General features: G+C 40.2%; 1 protein-coding gene across 12 annotated transcripts in view; it reads left to right on the top strand.

The window, feature by feature from the left end:
- PTPRD (protein tyrosine phosphatase receptor type D) overlaps positions 1-19,530 on the top strand; it is a 1,247,124-nt gene that overhangs the window by 755,658 nt on the left and 471,936 nt on the right. For 6 of the 12 annotated variants that reach the window (XM_033918844.1, XM_033918800.1, XM_033918835.1 and 3 more), the window contains 3 exons: positions 6,797-7,384; positions 7,825-7,922; positions 18,295-18,554. In XM_033918844.1, coding sequence (XP_033774735.1) covers positions 6,797-7,384; positions 7,825-7,922; positions 18,295-18,554 — 946 coding nt within the window. Of the gene's footprint in view, positions 1-6,796; positions 7,385-7,491; positions 7,510-7,821; positions 7,923-18,294; positions 18,555-19,530 lie in introns of all 12 variants that reach the window. The other 6 variants (XM_033918751.1, XM_033918790.1, XM_033918761.1 and 3 more) reach the window with 2 other exon arrangements.

Raw genomic sequence — 19,530 nt, 5'->3', positions numbered from 1 at the left:
AGTGGATAGGATATTGGCCAAATATCTTTGGAATGGGAAATCTTCCCGTATAGCCCTATCTACCCTTAAGAAGCCTTGGAATCAAGGGGGGGGTGTTAATTTCCCTCAGTACTCCTTGTATGCCACTGTGGCCTTGATACGGAGCACTAGTAAGTGGTTTCTGCCCCAGACCAGCAGTGCTTTGCCCTATTGGGGGATGATAGAGAAGGGTCTGGTAGATCCTTATTCTTTAGATAAAGCCTGTTTTTCCACCAATGTTCCTTGCTTCCAGAAATGGGCAGTGCTTTCTGCTACTCAGAAGGCGTTAGTCAATCTTGGGCGGACCCTACCTTATCCTATGTATATTAGTATACATTCCCCTATATGGGGTAACCCACACATCACTGTTGGGTCTCGTACGGTGTATTGGCCTACATGGATTGCCTAAGGAACTTGTCATTTCGAGGATATATTGGTAGACCATAGTCTAATGACCTTTGCACAGTTGCAATCAGTTTATGGGGTGCCTCCTCACCAGGTATATCGATATCTCCATCTTTGTCATAGCATACGTGCTGCTTTTGGACCCGTTTTAGAGAGTCTCTATAGGGGTTCTGCCTACTAAGCTCCGCTGTTGGTTTATTGGAGCTCCAGACCTCATGTAATGTCCATGATTTATGGTACCCTTATGACTTCAAGTCAGCAACGTTTTCTTCCTATCCAATGGCTCTGGATGCGAGATCTTGAATGTAACATCACTGCGCATCATTGGTCCCAGGTGTGGCGCTATTGTAATCGACCCCTGCATTCGGCCTCCATTAGACAGTCTTTATTTTTTATACTTCATAAATCCATATGAACTCCAATCAAACAGCAACTAGTCTCACCGACTTCCTCTACCAACTGCTGGAGATGTATGGTGTCTACTGGCACCTTGCAACACCTGCTTTTTGACTGCTCCTTCGTCTCTGGTTTTTGGTCAGAAGTGGGGGATATCATGAGTCACTTTCTCCCCTCCCCTGTTATTCTGACTTACCATATGGTGATACTGCGATCAGCTATTCTGGAGCCACCACTTTCTCATCTACATTCTGCTTTATTTGACATTCTACTTGGACTGGCCATTAAGACCGTGTTACTCCACTGGAAACATCACTCTCCAGTCTCTTCATCACTTTGGTGGAACATGGTTCTCACTGCCTATCAATATGAGCTTCGGCTGGCTGAATGCAGGGGTCCCATTCAGCTTTTCATCGTATTTGGTCTCCATTATTAACTTACTGTAATGGTTAACTACCTGTACAGTGTTTCTCTTTCTTTTCATTTACTTCTGCCTATACGCCTATTCTTACTGAAGTTTTGGTGCGCTACCATATTGTCATAGTATGTGTATGGATGTTTCTGCCTTTATTGTTGATGCTGTTGCGTGTGCCATTTATGTTGGTTTGTTCTGTTTGATTTTTGTTCTGTTACTCCAATAAAGATGATTGACTTTAAAAAAAAGAGCATGTAAGTAGCAATATGCCGAAGAATGTAATATGCGATGTTTTATTATTTTCTTATGTATTTTGAAAAGTTTAATAAAACACATTTTAAAAAGGCGGGCAAAGGAGATTCCCCTATAGAAAAAAAACCCAAAAAACAAAAAACAAGCCAATTAGTGCAGTAATTGGTATCTTAGTGAACACCTGGTTCTAATTAATTTTAATTTAAAGATATGCATGTAAATTTAGGTGCAGGATTCTTGCTTAAATTGTAAGCACAAGTCAAAATGGGGCACAGAAATTGGAGGGTCATGGGTGGATCAAGTGCTTTCCTATAAGTTACACATGTATTTATATAATAAGGGGGATCCACGCCTAACTTTAGGTGTGATGATTTGCACCAGGGTTTAGTTAGTTAGTGTAAATGGATACGCCTAAAGTTTGATGTGATTCCCAGACTTAATTCTGTAAACCACACTCAACTTTAAGCACCATTGTCAATTTTTTTAGGTGCCTTTTACAGAATTCAGTCCTATATGTTCAAGTGTGACTTCCAGCCATATGCACGCTGATCTCTCAAATATGTGCTTTACTAAACCGCGATAACGGTCATTAGCGCAGGGAACCGTGCTGAATGCTCTGTGCTGCTCCCAACGATCATAGGAACTCTATTCCTAAATGCTAAACTCTAACGCCTCCTTAGAGCTTGCGTTAATATTTTTCGTTTAGTGCTTGGTTTGCACGTGCTAAAAACGTTAGCGCACCTTAGTAAAGGAGCCCTTATTTGAAGTCTACAAAATCCTTAGTGGAGTAGAACGGGTACAAGTGGATCGTTTTTTCACTCTGTCAAAAATGACAAAGACTAGGGGGTCACTCAATGAAACTGCAGGAAAATACTTTTAAAACCAATAGGAGCAAATATTATTTTTCACTCGGAGAATAGTTAAGATCTGGAACGCGTTACCAGAGGTTGTGGTAAAAGTGGATAGCATAGCTGGTTTTAAAGAAATGTTTGGACAAATTCCTGGAGTAAAAGTCCATAGTCTGTTATTAAGACATGGGGGAACCCTCTGCTTGCTCTGGATCGGTAGCATGAAATATTACTACTCCTTGGGTTTTGGCCAGGTACTAGTGATCTGGATTGGCCACCTTGAGAATAGGCTACTGGGCTTGATGGATCATATGTTCTTAAGAATGGCTTGGTAAAGTCCAAGTACATTTTAAATATTGTATATCCTTTTACCCAGAATGCATTGAGGTTTAAATCATCTGTAACCACCTGAGGTTTAAATCATCTGTAACCACCTGAACTGCAGAATGGAAATAGGAATTTGTGTTTTCTTAGTGGATTGTTGTTAGCACTTCAACCTTAATTTAAAATTCTGGTTTTGCTTTTTATTCAAGATAGCCAGCAGAAAAGGATGACAACAAGTGCTAAATGAACTAGTGTACACACAATAAAGAAGCACAGTGGCCTGAAGAACGGGGACCAAAATATGTTTTATTGGATGACGTTGGTCCCCGTTCTTCAGGCCACTGTGCTTGCTTTTTATTCACCAGCACCTATATTGCTATGGTGGTCTTGTCACATGATCATTGCATATAATTCACTGCATGGTCTGTGGCATAAGAACCTTTTTCCATGCTAACACTTTTTTTTCTTTTTCATGAAAACATGCAGTTACACTGAGCAATATAGAAGTTGGGCATGCTGTGTTCTTGCCCTAGGACCTTATTCAGCACTACTTTTCCATAGCTATTCCAAAACTATCACCCATTATTTTCAATTGAATAGTGCTCTGTTTACAAGGGTTCTCGGGTTGACAAGACTGAAGAAAGTTATATACTCTGCTGCTTTTCTCTAGAGGAAATGTATTTTGTTAATAGCCAGCTGCCTCCTCATTTTTCTGTTCTTTTTCAGAAGTAGCAATTCTTGCATTTTTTTTATAGGCACCACCAGCAAAAAAAAAAAAAAAAAAAGACCTAGCCTTGAGAGCTGTTACTGGAATAAAAACAATTTATCCCATATTTATTTTTTGGAGGCAGCTTTCAGCAGCTTCTGCATTAGAAATAAAAAAAAGTGTGGGTTCTACGTCTGGGTAATATTCTTTCTCTGCGTATGCTGTTCTGGTTTTAAAACTAGTTGTAATACAAAGAAAGCTATGACTTGACATAGCTATCTACAGTATAGTGTCTCCTTTGCTTCAGAATTGGGCTTAACCAATAGTCATTAGAATAATCTCAGTTTATCAGGAAGTCGCATCACATAGCAGGATAATGGACTTTACCATGCTATGAAGAGAATAGAGAGCTGAATATGAGCATGTCGAACAAAAAAGAATTCTGTACAGTGGTACTTTGGATTACGAGCATAATCCGTTCCAGGAGCATGCTCGTAATCCAAAATGCTCTTTTATCAAAGTGAGTTTCCCCATAGGAAATAATGGAAACTCGCTCCCCCCCCCGCTCGCAAAGTCCCTCCCCCGCATGATCCGACACCCCCGTGAGAACAGGCACCCCCCGCCCGACCAACTTTAAATCACACACCCCCGTCTGGTACCGGCACGAGAACTGCTCCCCCCCCCCCCGCTCGCAAAGATCTTCTTCCTTGTCTCTGCCGGCTTTGAGCATGCATCTGCGCATTCTCCCTCTCACCAAGATTATTTCATGTCTCCTGAAAAAGTTTATTATATAAAGCTCAGAATTAGTCATAGTATATGACGTTCTTTTATTAAATTTGGTGAAAAATAAAGCATTCTGCCTGGCTTTTAAGGTATGTCCAGAAAGCATTAGTTTGCTCTTAAGGATTTTTTTTTTTTTTGCTATAACAGGGAAAAGAAAAGTATAACAAAAAAAAATACTGAGGAACTGTCAAGCCTAATTCTGAGTGAACTTATACTATGTTAAAGGTTATTAAATCAAGTATTGTGAACTCCAGTCAAGTAATTCCCTCTCATTTATAAATTAGAATTTACACATTAAGGGCCAGATTCTGTAATAGGCATCCATTACAGAGTCGCCCTTATAGACCAGAGTTTGAAAGGCCTACATTATAGGCGCCTAAGTCTTTCTCCATCCCTAAACACGCCTACTTTGGTGTTAAGCGCAGATAGGCTCCATGCGATAGGCACCTATCTTCCAATTAATTTTTTTTTCTGTTATGAGCTTGTTACATCTCATTACTGAAGCCAATTTACTTATTAACACCCCCCCCCCTACAGTTTATTAAGACGCATTAGCATATTTTAATGCCGGCCATGGCAACATTCATACTGACGCTCATAGTATTCCTATGAATGTCAGAACTTTTACTGCCGCTACTGGCGATGGAAAAAAAAACCTGCTAACACGGCTTCATAAAAGGGAGGGTAAGTTAGGCGCCTAACTTGAGGCACCTTTTAGAGAATTTTCCCCTAAGGGCCAAATTCAGTAAATGCTGCCAAAAGTTAGGCGCCCTTATGATATACGCTAAGATCACACTGTGTAAAGGGTGTTCTTTGCAGGGCACCCTTTACAGACTACTTGCTTGGTGCTTTTCTCACACCTAAGTTTGGGCATGAGTACTTTCGCCTACCAAAACACGCAAATGCAGGTATTCTATAAAAAGGAGGAATATATGAGGAAACAAGTGAAGAGATGATATGTAGTGGAAAAGTTGTATTTTTTTTTCCTCTTTTAGAATGTGATGTTTGGGATTAGAATTGATCTTATTTATATAAGTCGCTTAGGTTTAAAGTGGGTGAAAATTTTTTTTAAATAAATATATCAATCACTCCTAATTTTTTGGAAAGCCCTTGACCCAACACATGCTTCTCCCATGGCCCTGCCCCCCCCCCCACCTTTTGTCTTGTATGCTATGAAATTTAGGCACTCATAGAATAGAGCGTAGGACAGAGCCGCGCGTAACTCCTAATTCCTGCCAATTAAGTGCTTCTTAGTACAAGTTAGACGATCAGCACCTAATAGAGGCGCACTAACTGATTTAGCACATGCTAAAGATTAGTGCACGCTAAATGCTAAGGTGTCCATAGACTATAATGGATGCCTTAGCATTTAGCATATGCTAAAGTAAAAGGACCCCTGATTCGTTTTTGTGAGGATCTAGGATTTGTTCCAAAATTTGGGTGGCCTATATAGATTCTGAGGGTGAATGCAAAATAGTTGTTGCTAATATAATTTACACTGTCCATGTGTGTTTAATATTCTTTCGCCATTTTGAGCCAATCAGGGCCTTAGGCTCCTCCCACTGCATCCCGAGATGCATTGGGAGGGGGAAGGCCTGTCCTTCACAACACATAGCCCTGTAGGCAGGAGGAAGTAGGCTTCCCTCTGCCAATCTGTCATCAGCAAGTACGGGGAGACGGGACATGCAATGTTGGGGTATGTGGGGGAGATGTTGGTGAGGGTCTGGGTATATCGGGGGGGGGGGGGGGGTGTCCAGCAATGTGGTGGGAATGTCAGGGAGGGTTCAGGAATGTTGGGGGGGAGTTCAGCGATGTTGTTGGATGTCGGGGGAGGGAGAGGTATAGGGCTCTGCAATTCAGCTGATCCCGGTAGGGGTAATCTCCGTCAGCTGAGCCAGCAGGAATCCACAAAACCAACTCAGCTGATGGGGATTCCTCTGCTGCGATCAGCTAATGACAAGCACTCAATGTTCTTTTTCCCCCTCCCCATCTCTGGGTGGTAGGAGGGGGTCATGACAATTGGGGGAGTAGGAGGGTCATGTCTTAAATCCTTCAGTGGTCATCTTGTCAGTTTGGTCACCTTTGGGGCATTTAGACCTGTTTTACTTTGGTCTAAGTCCCCACGTGTAAGTTTCATCTAGGATGTCCTGGAAAAGCTTTGATTATTGCTTCAGGACATCCAGGTGGAAGCCAGCTCGATTCCCACCCATAACACACATCCCAACATGCCCCTTTGAGCTGTGGATGCACAGCAGCTTAGAAGTGCTGCTGAACGTCCAGAAAGATTGTTTTGATTATTGTCACTTGGACGTCCCTGAAATTACAGTGACATGATTGCAGTTCACAGTATTAAACCATTTTTTCCCCCATTTCCCTTGGGTCCCCAGACTCTGCTTATGCTTATTGGGCTGTATTTGTGCTCTTAGCTATAAAGTATAGCTTATAAGCTATAGCTTATATGTCCAGAAAGCATCAATTAATTTCAGGAGTCCAAATGCATTTATTGCAAGAGTAAAAATGCAAAATAAATTGCTGTTTATTGGCACACCCTTTTAACCTTTTTTGAGTAAGCATTACAATGTCGTTATATTAATTTAAATGGACATTTGCTTTAATATTAATAATTGTTACAGTAATTTTATGTTACAGTTCCAGGGAAACCCCGTCTTGTCATTAGCCATACACAGATGAACACCGCTCTTGTGCAATGGCATGCTCCAGTTGAGACCCTTGGTCCCCTGCTGGGTTATCGTTTGAAATTTGGCCGTAAGGACTTGGATATGTTGAGGACACTGGAATTTTCTGAGAAGGAAGATCATTTTACTGCCATAGATATCCACAAAGGAGCATCCTACATCTTCAAGCTCTCGGCTAGAAACAAAGTGGGTTTTGGAGAGGAGACAGTAAGAGAGATTTCTATCCCAGAGGACATTCCTGGTGGATTTCCTCAAAATCTCCATTCGGAGGGTGCAACTTCTTCATCTGTCCAGCTGTCCTGGCAGCCACCCATTTTGTCAGAGCGTAATGGCGTTATCATGAAATACACCGTTTTGTACAAGGATATCAACCTACCGCAACATCCAGTTGAGTTGCACATTGTTTCTGCAGATACCAGCATGACTCTTACTGGGTTAAAACCAGATACCACGTATGATGTAAAATTACGTGCTCATACAAGCAAAGGGCCCGGTCCTTTTAGCCCAAGTGTCCAGTTCAGGACACAGCCAGTGGATCAAGGTAGGATTTGTCTGCTTATGACCTTAACATTGAAAGGAATGTCAGTCTTTGGAGATCAATATTTTGGAACCTGTAAATAAAACAGATCGTTCCATTCATTTTAATAGATTCGGCAAATCCGCAAGGTAAAGTACATAATTTTTAACATATTCTGGATGCCTTAGTATTCACTTGTCCCATACCAAACAAATGTGGCTAACATCTGCTTAATGCCTACAGGTAAGGAAAATATAATTACTTGGTAGTAGAAAGATTACTTTTGTAAGATATTGCTAGAGTGAACAATTTCCAGGTGAGAAAAATGTAATTGTCAACACTAATTTCATTTTCCCCCCAATCTTAAAAAAAAAAAGAAAGTTCAAAACTGCTTGTTTGGAAAGGGGACAAAGTGGCAGATTCCAAGATATAGTGTAAATACAATGTTCTCAATTTTTCAGCAGTGTTTGCAAAAAATTTTCATGTCAAAGCTGTTATGAAGACTTCGGTATTACTGTCTTGGGAAATTCCAGAGAATTACAATTCAACCATGCCTTTCAAAGTAAGTACCTTTATTTCTCTAATTTGGATTAGTGTTTGTTTTTAACTGTGGTTTTTTTTTTGACTTGAGAAATTTAGGGGCCCTTTCACAAAGCAGCGGTAGGGTGTCCTGCACAGCAGATGTAACACAGCCCATTCCACGTCTATGGGTTGCATCACATTTGCCACACTGGGGCTCATTGCCATGGCTTTGTGAAAGGTGCCCTTTGTTCTTCAATCCTGATCCAAAGCAAGCAGGATAACAAAATAATTTCATTTGTAGCTTCCCCCTCATGAATCAAAAATATTTTATCAAAAATTTGACCCATCTCTTTAAAAAAAAAAAAATATGGGTTGATCTTAAATGTTAAAATATACTGAAAGCACAGTATATTTGGATGGCAAAGCACAGTAAGGATCAGTTGTACTGAGGACAAAATAGAATACTAATGCATCCAACTGGAAAATCTCTTTTCACATTTTTGTAAGTGATATTATTATGGAAGGGCTTTTGAGAAATGCGTGCAATAATACATATGACAACAATGTCTGAAATATAGGATAGATGAAGATGGGGGAGCATAAGAAACTAGATTTACTAAAGCAGGTTGTGGTAGCATTTTCATTAAAATGCAGTACGTTTTTGTATTTACTGCACCTTAACAGGAAAAAATAAGGTATGTGGAATTAAAAATTATGTGGGGTAAATGCAGGGGCCATGCCCAGCATCTACCTTGCAATTAGCGTACAGGGCAGATACCGTACCAGCACGGTGTTACATTACATTCATTGGCAGATAGAACAGGAGCACATATGCTATTTGCCAATGCTTGTTATGAGAAAAGCAAGGAACTGCTGTGGTGGCACAGCTCAAATTGCTCAGCCAGCAACCTCCAACATCAAGAGTCCCCTCTGCAGAACCCCTCATTCCAATCCCCCTCAAGCCTTACTTAAAAAAACAACAACACATTTCAAACTCCTCTACTTATCTGAAATGTGAGCAGTCCTCCTCTACTCCCAAGGCAGCCCTGGGTTCAAAATGACACCAATAACCCTTAAACACAACTGTCATTTTGAATTCAAGGCTGTACTAGGATGAGAATAGGAGAGGGTGGCTCCTGTTTCTGACCACTAGACTACCTTGAGTAGTTCCCAGGGGGTCAGGGCATTGGGTGGATTTGCTTTTGAGGGGTGGCTATGGTGGGCCATTGAGGGAATATCAGAATTGGGGAGGGTGGATGGGTCTGTTACTCAGGAAGACACCAGTTTGAGAAGTGAGGTGTGTTTGGATTGGGAAATTACATTTTGTGTGGGTGGTGGGGTCGGGGTATGATTGAAGGAGGTTTCTATGCTGGGTGGGAAAGGTCAAGGGAATGCCACCACCATGGCTTCCTCACTACTTTTAAATTGGGCAGTATCAATTTAATTCCACCTCTTGAAAGATGCTTAGTGCACTTAACATAATCTTTTGAGCCATTAGCCATCATGACAGCATAGACACTGACCCTCTTGCTAGCTGTTATGGCTGGCTATGTCTCTGCTCTACCCCCCTCTCCCGCCTTTCTTTCAAAAATATAAACATAGAGATCTTTAAGGTTTGAGAACAAGTTTATAAAGAGGTGCCTATATCTAAATATAAGTGCTCTAGGGAGCACTTGCCTGGAACCTGTTTTATAAAGGACTCCATAGCTAAAAAACTAAATGAGTTATTTGCTTTGTTTTTTGACTATAGAGGATGTTGGGAGGGATACCCACACCAGTGTCACTCTTTTTTCTTTTTTTAAAAAACTTTATTTAGTTTTTAATGCCAACAAAAAGTGCAATGCAATTTACATACAAATAATAATAATCAAATAAGCACTTATAAACAATCAGTATCTATACAAAAGATAAAAATTCCCTCCCCCATCCATCATTACCATCAGGAATAATACCAAAACAAAAGATATACCCCCTCCCGCTCCCACCCTCCCTGGATGTGTCACTCTTAATAGGTGATAACAGAAGAACTATGGCCCCAATTCACTAAAGTTTTCACATGTTTAGTGATGATCGCTGCTACCCACCCGATTCACTAAACAGCCTGCAGGGTGATTTTCCCCATTTTCTGTTCCGATCAAACCCACGCAAATTAGTAAAACCCCATGCAAAATAGCCAAGCAATTGATTCACTAACATTTGCTTGGCTATTTTCCATCGGGTTTTATGATCCTAAAATCCAACTGCTGTAGACCTGTTGGTAACTGTGTTACCAACAGGTCTGCCAGATTTTTAACAGGTCTGCCTGTTTGTTTTTATTCATTTTTTTCCATGGCACAGATATTTTGCATGTATTTCACATGCAAAATATCTGCCCCATATAAAATAAAAAACAGGCAGACCTGTCAAAAAACTGCCCCCCCCCCTGACAAACGCACCCCACGGCACGCAGTGACCCACAAATGGCAGAAGTGATGTTCACTCCCTCCTGCCACTTGACGCTCCCCCCACCGTGCTGAAAAATATGGCAAGAGGGCTGCCGCACCTCCTCCTCCCTCCCTCTCCTGTCCGCCCACTGGCTGAATACCCCGCCCACTGGCACCAAACACCCCCCGCACCACATTGAAATTGCAGGAGGGATACCCATTCTCTCCTGCCGGTCAGGTTTCGTCGCTGCCTCACCTTCCCTGTACCTTTAGTTGGGAGCAGGAGGGGTGCTCAGTCCCTCCTGCTTCTCCACCAGCCACCCGTCAGCAATGCGGGCTTTAGGCACCATACCCGGTGCATCATGTGATATATGTGGAGGGGCCTAAGGGCCTGATTGGCTCAGGTGCCTCGGGCTGTTCCCTCGGGAGAGGCCTTGAGGCACTTGAGCCAATCAGGGACTTCCTTAGGGATGAGCCTAAGGAAGTCCCTGATTGGCCAAAACAATAGCACTGATGGTAGGAGAGAGTGGGCATCCCTCCTGCCATTTTACTCCCTCTTGCCATTTTTTTGGTTCTAGAGGGAGGGAGGGGGGCACTTTGTCAGGGGTGGCCTTTTTTTTTTTATTGGGCAGATATTTTATTTGTGTAATACACGCAAAATATCTGCCCAATAAAAAAAAACAACAAAAAAACCCAATAAAAAACCCTGGCAGAAGCAATGACAGCAATGCTTCTTCTGTCACTACTGTCAAGGCTCTACACCGACTTAATCACTCACTGAGCGATTGAGTCGGTGAGTTTGCATGCAAATGATTTGCACCTCTGTGCAAATCATTTGCATGCAAACTTTATAGTGAATCAACCACTGTTTAAAAATTGGCCAGAGAATCGGACAACAGCGATTGAGTCGCTATCTTTAGTGAATCTGGGCCTAAGACCAGATCAGTGCGAATCTATAAGAGATGCTAGACTGGAATAAATTGACTAAACAACAGCAAAGCTTTGAGACATGATGGCATTTACTCTACAGATCTAAAGTAAATCAAATGTAGAACTGCTACTGGCAATTTGCAGATTATCACTTAGAACTGACCTCCTACTTGAACAGTGGAGGGCAGCTGATGTAATGCTGGTTTTTGAAAAAGCTTCAGGGGTGAACCAAGAAACTATAGACCAAGGAATCCTGTCGAAAATGACAAGTGAAATGGTGGAAGTTATTCAGAACAAAATTAATGGTCACATGAATTTAAAACAATAAGGTTGTTTATTACTAATCTTTGAAGGTGTGAATAAACATTTGGTTATAGGTGAGCCAGATGATATATTAGGATTTTCAGAAAGACTTTCATATAGATCCTCATGAGTTTAAATAGTGAAGGGACTGGAGGGGGTGTCTTTAACTGTTTAAAAGATAGGGAGCAAAGAATCAGACTAAATAGATTTCCCATTGGAAAGTAGTAAATAATAGAGTGTCTCGGGGATCTTTGCTGTGACCTATGTTTAATAGCTTTATTAGTGATCTGGAAAAGGGATTAGACAATGCATTGATCAAACTTGCAGATGAAACAAAAATATTCAAAGTAGCAAAAACACAGACAGACTGAGGAACTGCAGAATGATCTTGCCAAATTGGTGTGAAAAGGACAGAAGAAATTTAATGCATGCAAGTGCAAAGTGGGGTACGTATGGGAAAAAAATCTTTAATTATACTCGTACAATGCTAGACCCCATTTTTGGGGTCTTGAAATCGTTGTGGACAATGCTTTTTAATCCACAGCGGAATGTGAAGCAATGACCAAAAAAGTAAACAAAATATTAGGAATCATTCAGAATGGGTAATAAAACACAAACTCTTCTAATACCTACTGCGTATAGAGATTCATGATTTGACAACGGATTAAATACTCAGTGTAGTTTTGGTCACCTCCTATCAAAAAAGATATAGCAGATCTGAACAGAATATAGATAACAACAAAAAGAAGGAGACTGACTCTGTAATCAAATACAACCTAAGAGGAGGGCTCGCTATACAAAAACTGAGCTCAGAGATATAAAACTCTGAAGAGGGAGAGGTAACCCCCTCTTGGAAAAAGAGTTTGTCTTCCAATCATTGCTTAATCGATAGTAAAAGCGAGACCAGCTCAAAGGTGTAAAAATATATATATGTTTTCAACAGAGTATATATGTCTCTTAATTGCTTAATTAAATTGCTTGATTGAAATACTGATTGAAATACTGTATGCAATTAGGTCAAAAAAGATTTCTTGCATTCAGGTTGCCATAAATACTTTAAAGCACTTAGCTGAACTTGGTCGTGAAGTGAAAACTCATCAGGGTCCCGACGCGGCCCCGTTTCGGCGTCTGCTTCAGGAGACCCCGCCAGATAGAGAGTAACAACCATAACAAAGTTCAAAAGAGGTCATACAAAATGTAAAAAAGACTTCCTTACATTTTTACATTTTGTATGACCTCTTTTGAACTTTGTTATGGTTGTTACTCTCTATCAGCATTAAATCTTTTTCTGGCGGGGTCTCCTGAAGCAGACGCCGAAACGGGGCCGCGTCGGGACCCTGATGAGTTTTCACTTCACGACCAAGTTCAGCTAAGTGCTTTAAAGTATTTATGGCAACCTGAATGCAAGAAATCTTTTTTGACCTAATTGCATACAGTATTTCAATCAGTATTTCAATCAAGCAATTTAATTAAGCAATTAAGAGACATATATACTCTGTTGAAAACATATATATATTTTTACACCTTTGAGCTGGTCTCGCTTTTACTATCGATTAAGCAATGATTGGAAGACAAACTCTTTTTCCAAGAGGGGGTTACCTCTCCCTCTTCAGAGTTTTATATCTCTGAGCTCAGTTTTTGTATAGCGAGCCCTCCTCTTAGGTTGCATTTGATTACAGAGTCAGTCTCCTTCTTTTTGTAGTTTAGTTTTTTCTGACTCATAGTTACTTTGACCCTGCTGAAGTGGAAACAGAATATAGATAAGGCAACAACATGTAAAAAGGTTGAACAGAATTGGAGAAGAGATAGCTGAGAGAGAATACAATAGAGGTTTACAAAATGATAAATAGGACGGAACAGATAAATAGGGACTATTTGCCACCTCTTTTACTAAGGTGTGCTAACCGATTAGCACGTGCTAAATGCTAACACGTCCATAGACTAACATGCACATGTTAGCGTTTAGCGCGTGCTAATTCGATTAGCGCACCTTAGTAAAAGAGGGCCTTAGTTATACCTAGTAGCTGTACTAGGATTAAGGGACAGTATATAAAACTGACATTTCATTTGCTAAGTTTATATACCATCCATATGAAATTCTGGATGGTTTAGAACAAACATCATCCTGAAAAACAGCATCATAAAATCTGAACTTGCGCCTTATAGCTTTATTCACACTAACATGTCATACTTGAACTCAAGGTGACATTAATACAAAAGAAAGTCCAACCTTGCAGCTCTTAGCCCAACATGTTTTAGCTTAACTGATTGTATTAGGGACTATTAGATAACTTGAAATCTGCTGGTATGCTGTCACATTTCAAGTTTAATTAATTTTAATATACCGACCATCGACGTGCACCTGGCCGGTTTACAATGCTAAAAAAAAGAGGTTAAAAATAAATTATTGGAGGGGGGGTAGGAGAGGAAAATTTGAACATTAAATAGACAAATTACAAATACAAACATGAGCTAAAGGGGGAGGGGAAAGTTAGTAATTATATCATTAAAAACAAATTAAAGGGAAAAGGGGGGGATAAAACACCAGTAATGAGGATCGCTTCTTAAAAGCGGTTCATGTTTATACTGCTAGCTGTTGGAAAGGAAATATTTAGACGCTATGGTTTGCGTCTTAGAATAAGAACGTTTTTTGTTTAATCGTGAATTTGTGGAGTGAATTTTCGAGGCAGAGTTGAAGTGGCATGGCTTTCCATAAAGTTGGAACTACAACAGAAAAATTAGTTTTTCTAGTGTAGTAAAATTCTTTGATAAGGGCAAAAGGGGATGATGAGTTTATCAAGAAAAGATGGGAGACGCAAAAGTTTGATTTTTAAAGACCAGCATTAAAGTTTTATAGGTGATGCGATGGAAGATGTGTAGCCAATGAGCTTCTCGCAGAAGAGGAGTGACAGGATCATATTTCCCAACTTTATAGATAAGTTTGATTGTCGTATTTTGAATGAGCTGCAGACGATGTAATTTTTTGTTGAGTAATTCCATTATATAAAGCAGTGGTTCCCAACCCTGTCCTGGTGGACCCCCAGGCCAACCGGGTTTTCAGGCTAGCCCTAATGAATATGCATGAGAGATATTTGCATATAATGGAAGTGACAGATACAAATCTGCTCCATGCATATTCATTACGGCTAGCCTGAAAACCCGATTGGCCTGGGAGTCCTCTAGGACAGGGTTGGGAACCACTGATATAGAGAGTTGCAGTAATCTAAATGAGAAATGACCAGTCAGTGAATGAGCAAGAATGGGAAATCAAACATAAACCAAACCTGAAATTTCAAACTTTCTAAACAAAAATAAAGAAAAAACAAAGCATAAAGGGAAATCATAAACCAGAAACGGGTCTACCCCAACATATGCCCACACTATAATATGACAATATTTTCACAGCTATAGAGCTGCAAGTAAGTAAATTGTCCAAATTAAAAAAAACACAGAATAAAAAGAAAGAAATATACATATTGATAGTTTTCTAATACCAACCTCATACAAAAAACACACACAAACACAATATGTCACCTGCTGGGCAAAAAGATATCAAATATTTAGACCACAAGATAAAGAAATATCAACTGCATAATCTTGCAAATTTTCATCCTCAGGTATGAACTAATTTCATCTTTCTCATTTTTTTTTTTTGTTTGCAAATGCTTTGAATCCTGGTCTTTTTTTTTTTTAGAAAAAGCAACTTTTATTATTTTTGTATGATAAATATACAAATATTAAATAAAACAAGAAGCAAATCATATGTACAAAACAATAAATATAGGTATTAAATAAAACAAGAAATAGATCATATGTACAAGTCATTATGTATATATATAAAATGTATGTATATATATATAAAATGTATGTATATATAAAATGTAGATATCAAATGAATAAGAGGTACCAGCACATATATTGTTGGCATATGATACACAGCATTTATCAATAAAATACGTAATTAACCTAAAAAATCACCCACATGCACATGGTGGTGCTTGAACAAAGCTAGTTTTCAGAACTCGATTTTTAGCAACTTGTAGTTGTAGTGCAGATACAGTTCTGGAGAGGAGCATCCATTTGTTCAGTATCCTAAATGCTAAATATGTATACAATTGTTCAAGTTTAAACATTTAGGGCCATATTCTATAAACGGAACTGTACCATTGCCTAACATGAGTGATTTAATTGGCTTTAATCAACACAGTAATTGACTGCGTCATGTACAACCAATTAAAAACTCATTAAAAAAAAAATAGGTACCAGGAGGCATTTATAGCAGGATGCCTAAAGGTGCCTTACACCTGAGTGAGAGTGGTTAATGATGGAGCTGTGTTAGGCGCGATTCGCAAAAAAAAACAAAAAAACTTAGACGCCTGCAATGTAGGCCAGCAAAACGCAAATAAAACGCTGGCCTACATTGTAGGCGTCTAATTTTTTTTCATAGGCATCATTAGCTGTGATTCAGTTAATGGTGCCTAAGTGTGATTGACCTGTGGCCGGTGTCCATTTTTGTAGGTGCCGCCCATTTAGGCACCGTTTATAGAATCTGGTCCTTAGGGCCTCTTTTTTGCTAAACATCAGTGAAATGTTGCACATTACACATTTAATCCAAGAACTAACGTGCATTAAATGTAACTGTTAGGGGTGTTCTAGAACATCTCCTTGCAACTGCCACACATTCTTCACTGTGCATTTGAAGAGCAACGGGTGTCTGCATTTCTGTGCCCCTTGCATGTGTAAATACACAGAATACTAGTATTTATAGGCATAAGTGTACATTTACCTGTGAAATGCAAGCAGAGTGCCTAAACGCCAGGCATTTAGCCAGACCTAGATTTTTTAAAAAACATTTTGGGGGTGGGGCGAGCCTGGTGGGGGGAAATGTCATAATTTTGCCCCACATCCATATACCTGAGCTGGCAGAGGCCCCCAAACCCTGCCAGTAGAAGCCTCTCTCCTCACAAAGCCAGGCAGTTGGCACTTTTCCTGGGCCACCATGCCAACCCCCCCCCCTTCTTGTGCACATTTGGTTTTCTTTGAAACTGAGTAGGCACAAAGGAGGCTTTTGATCCACATGTACGCAAAAACTGAGAAACAAGAATGCGCCATCCAGTCTGCCCATCCACAGCATCCACTATCTCCTCCTCTTCCTAAGAGATCCCATGTGACTGTCTCATGCTTGAATTCACAAACAGTTTTTGTCTCCACCATCTCTACCAGGAGCCTTTTTCATGCATCTGTAAAAAAAAAGTATTTTCTTAGATTACTCCTATGCCCTCTCATTCTGGAACTTTCTTTCAAATGAAAGACTCGCCTCATGCACATTTATGCCATGTAGGTATTTTAAACATCTCTATCATATCTCCCCTCTCCTGCCTTTCCTCCAAAGAATACATATTGAAATCTTTAAGTCTGTCCCCATAAGACTTATGACAAAGACCACTGACCATTTTAGTAGCCTTCCTCTGGAACAACTCTGTCCTGTTTATATCTTTTCGGTGGTGTGGTCTCCAGAATTGTACACAGTATTCTAAATGAGGTCTCACCAGAGTCTTATACAGAGGTATCAATACCTCCTTTTTCTTACTGGCCATACCGCTCCCTGAGCATGTACATGGGGTGAGCCTTCCTTGTGCAAGCTCAATTTCACAAAAAAACAAGCATGGGAGGGGGGGGGGGGGGGGGAGGCGGTGATGGGCCAGGAAAAGTACCACCACTTGCCTGGCTTTGCGAGGAGGAGCATTTCTGCTGCCAGGGTTTTTTTTTTGGGGGGGGGTCCCCTATCAACCAAAGCAGCAGATGGTGTGTCAATCTTGAGGAACCTGAACTCAAACTGGGGGGGGGACAGCGGCCCAGACCCCTGGCCCCTCATGGCTACATCATTGATGAGTGCTATTTTATAATGACATGTAAGTGGCATAGCGTGTAAATGCAGAGGGGAGGGGAAATCACATGGGTGGAGCATGGGAAGACACAGGTGAAGCTCCCACTTACACATGCAACTTACAGCATGCTGGCAGTTATGTATATCCCTGTCACCGTTACATAAGTCACATTATGCCAGTTCTTTGGCTGGTGTAACTGCGTGCGTGTAAATAATAGGCATGCCAATACCAATTACGCTAGTATCCTGTAATGGAATCTAGGTGCCCATGTGCTGTTATGGCATAGGCACTTAAATGAATTGTCCCGTCGATGTTATTGCAATTAGTATGGACACACTTTCTTTCTAGTAATCCTGTTTAGGAGGCTTTGAGTGTACTGTACCTTCAATTAGTGCACAAGTGACAGTGTGTGGTAAAGTACCATGCACTTACTGCAGTGGGTAGTCCAGACCCATTTTTCACCCATCTCATGGCTCAAAAATTTCCTTTTTCCAAAATTTCTGATCTAATACTTCTCATTGTACCGTTTTGATAAAAGTTTTTGTAAACCGCATAGAACTTTTTGGTGTTACGTTATGTTATGTCATAACCAACCATGGCTTGCAGTTAGTGCACAAATAAGCAGTAACAGCCACTATGTGCTACTTTAATAAACCAGCCCCTTGGCATTAAAAGGGTCTTAATTGGTATATTTTCTTTAAAAAGCACATACAGAAAACAATAAGTAAAAGTTCAATAGTATTTTGGATTGTTTTGTATAGTAGCAGCTAATTTGTCTTCTATACAGTATAAGTTGTCAAGCTGTTTTTTAAAAAAAAAAAAACAAAAAAAAAACCTAAATGCTAACCAAAAGTATATACTGGCTTAGATTCTTTATGATGATGGCAAGATGTTTGTTGAGGCGGACGGCCGAGCTACTCAGAAACTCATCACCAATCTGAAGCCGGAGACTTCTTATTCCTTTGTTCTGACAAACCGGGGGAACAGTGCTGGAGGTCTCCAACATAGAGTGACAGCAAATACTGCCCCCGATGTATTGCGTACCAAGCCTGGGTTCATTGGGAAGACCAACTCTGATGGAATGATAACCGTGGATCTTCCAGCAGTACCTGCAAATGATAAAATAAAGTGAGTCCCATTATTATGAATTGGTACCATTTCAGAAAACCAAAATGTGTCCTTCCAGGACAAGGTGGAAATAATACATGTCAAATAATCAGCCTGCACAGAAGTGTTTGTAGCTGAAGTTGATGGCAAATCTCCCTAGGCTAATAGCTATTACTCATATGTAGCACAAAATCATTCATGATAGCAGGACTGAAAATTGTGTAGCCAGAAAATGTGTTTTCTATTGTGGTAACATCTCCTGTGTTTGAAGACAACAGGGCCTACATCGTATTTAAATCAATATTAATTAGAAAAGGAAAATGAAAATAGCCAAGCATAGAGGAGAGAATATATATATATTTGCAATAATGGTTATAACAGCAGAATCAGCTGAAAGGTAGTCTGGAAACCTATAACTTGGAAGAAACGTTGACCTCTCATCTACCTCCTTTTTAGACATCTACATAAGCACACATCTTGGAGGTGGCAGTACAGCTACAGAGACGTTAGTAATAGCTGAGCTCCGGTTTTAGTCATTAACTGAAATTAACCTGTTAAGTAGACAAAAAAAAAGAAGTTGAAATAAATTCTAGGCGCTGCTTCTAAGTAAATAAAGTAGAAAGTGTTTGATCTGTACTCCCAAAGAAGTTATCAGATTTATCAAAAGCTAGTTGGTTGTTCGTAGAAATGGGTCTGTGCTGACTTAAAATAGAGATACCATTAAAGAGCTGACAGCGTGTTGCCATGAGGGATTAGGAAAGAGAGAGAGAGAGTTGCCTAGAAAACAAGATATATGGTCCCATCACTGAGTGTTATTACTCTAGTTCCCACCATTCTTGTTTGTCTATATGGTTCCCATGTGTGATGTGAAGGAAATGGGAAGGAAAATGATCAGGTCGTTAAATGTAGTGGGCAAGGTGCAACCTGTCATTTCTCAGGTGGATTATTTTATACCAGGTTTTGGGTTTTTTTTATACATCATCTCTGAATCTGATAA

Source organism: Geotrypetes seraphini, chromosome 1 (genome assembly GCF_902459505.1).
Source record: "Geotrypetes seraphini chromosome 1, aGeoSer1.1, whole genome shotgun sequence".
Lineage (NCBI taxonomy): Eukaryota > Metazoa > Chordata > Amphibia > Gymnophiona > Dermophiidae > Geotrypetes > Geotrypetes seraphini.
This window is presented reverse-complemented; position numbering and strand designations above follow the sequence as displayed.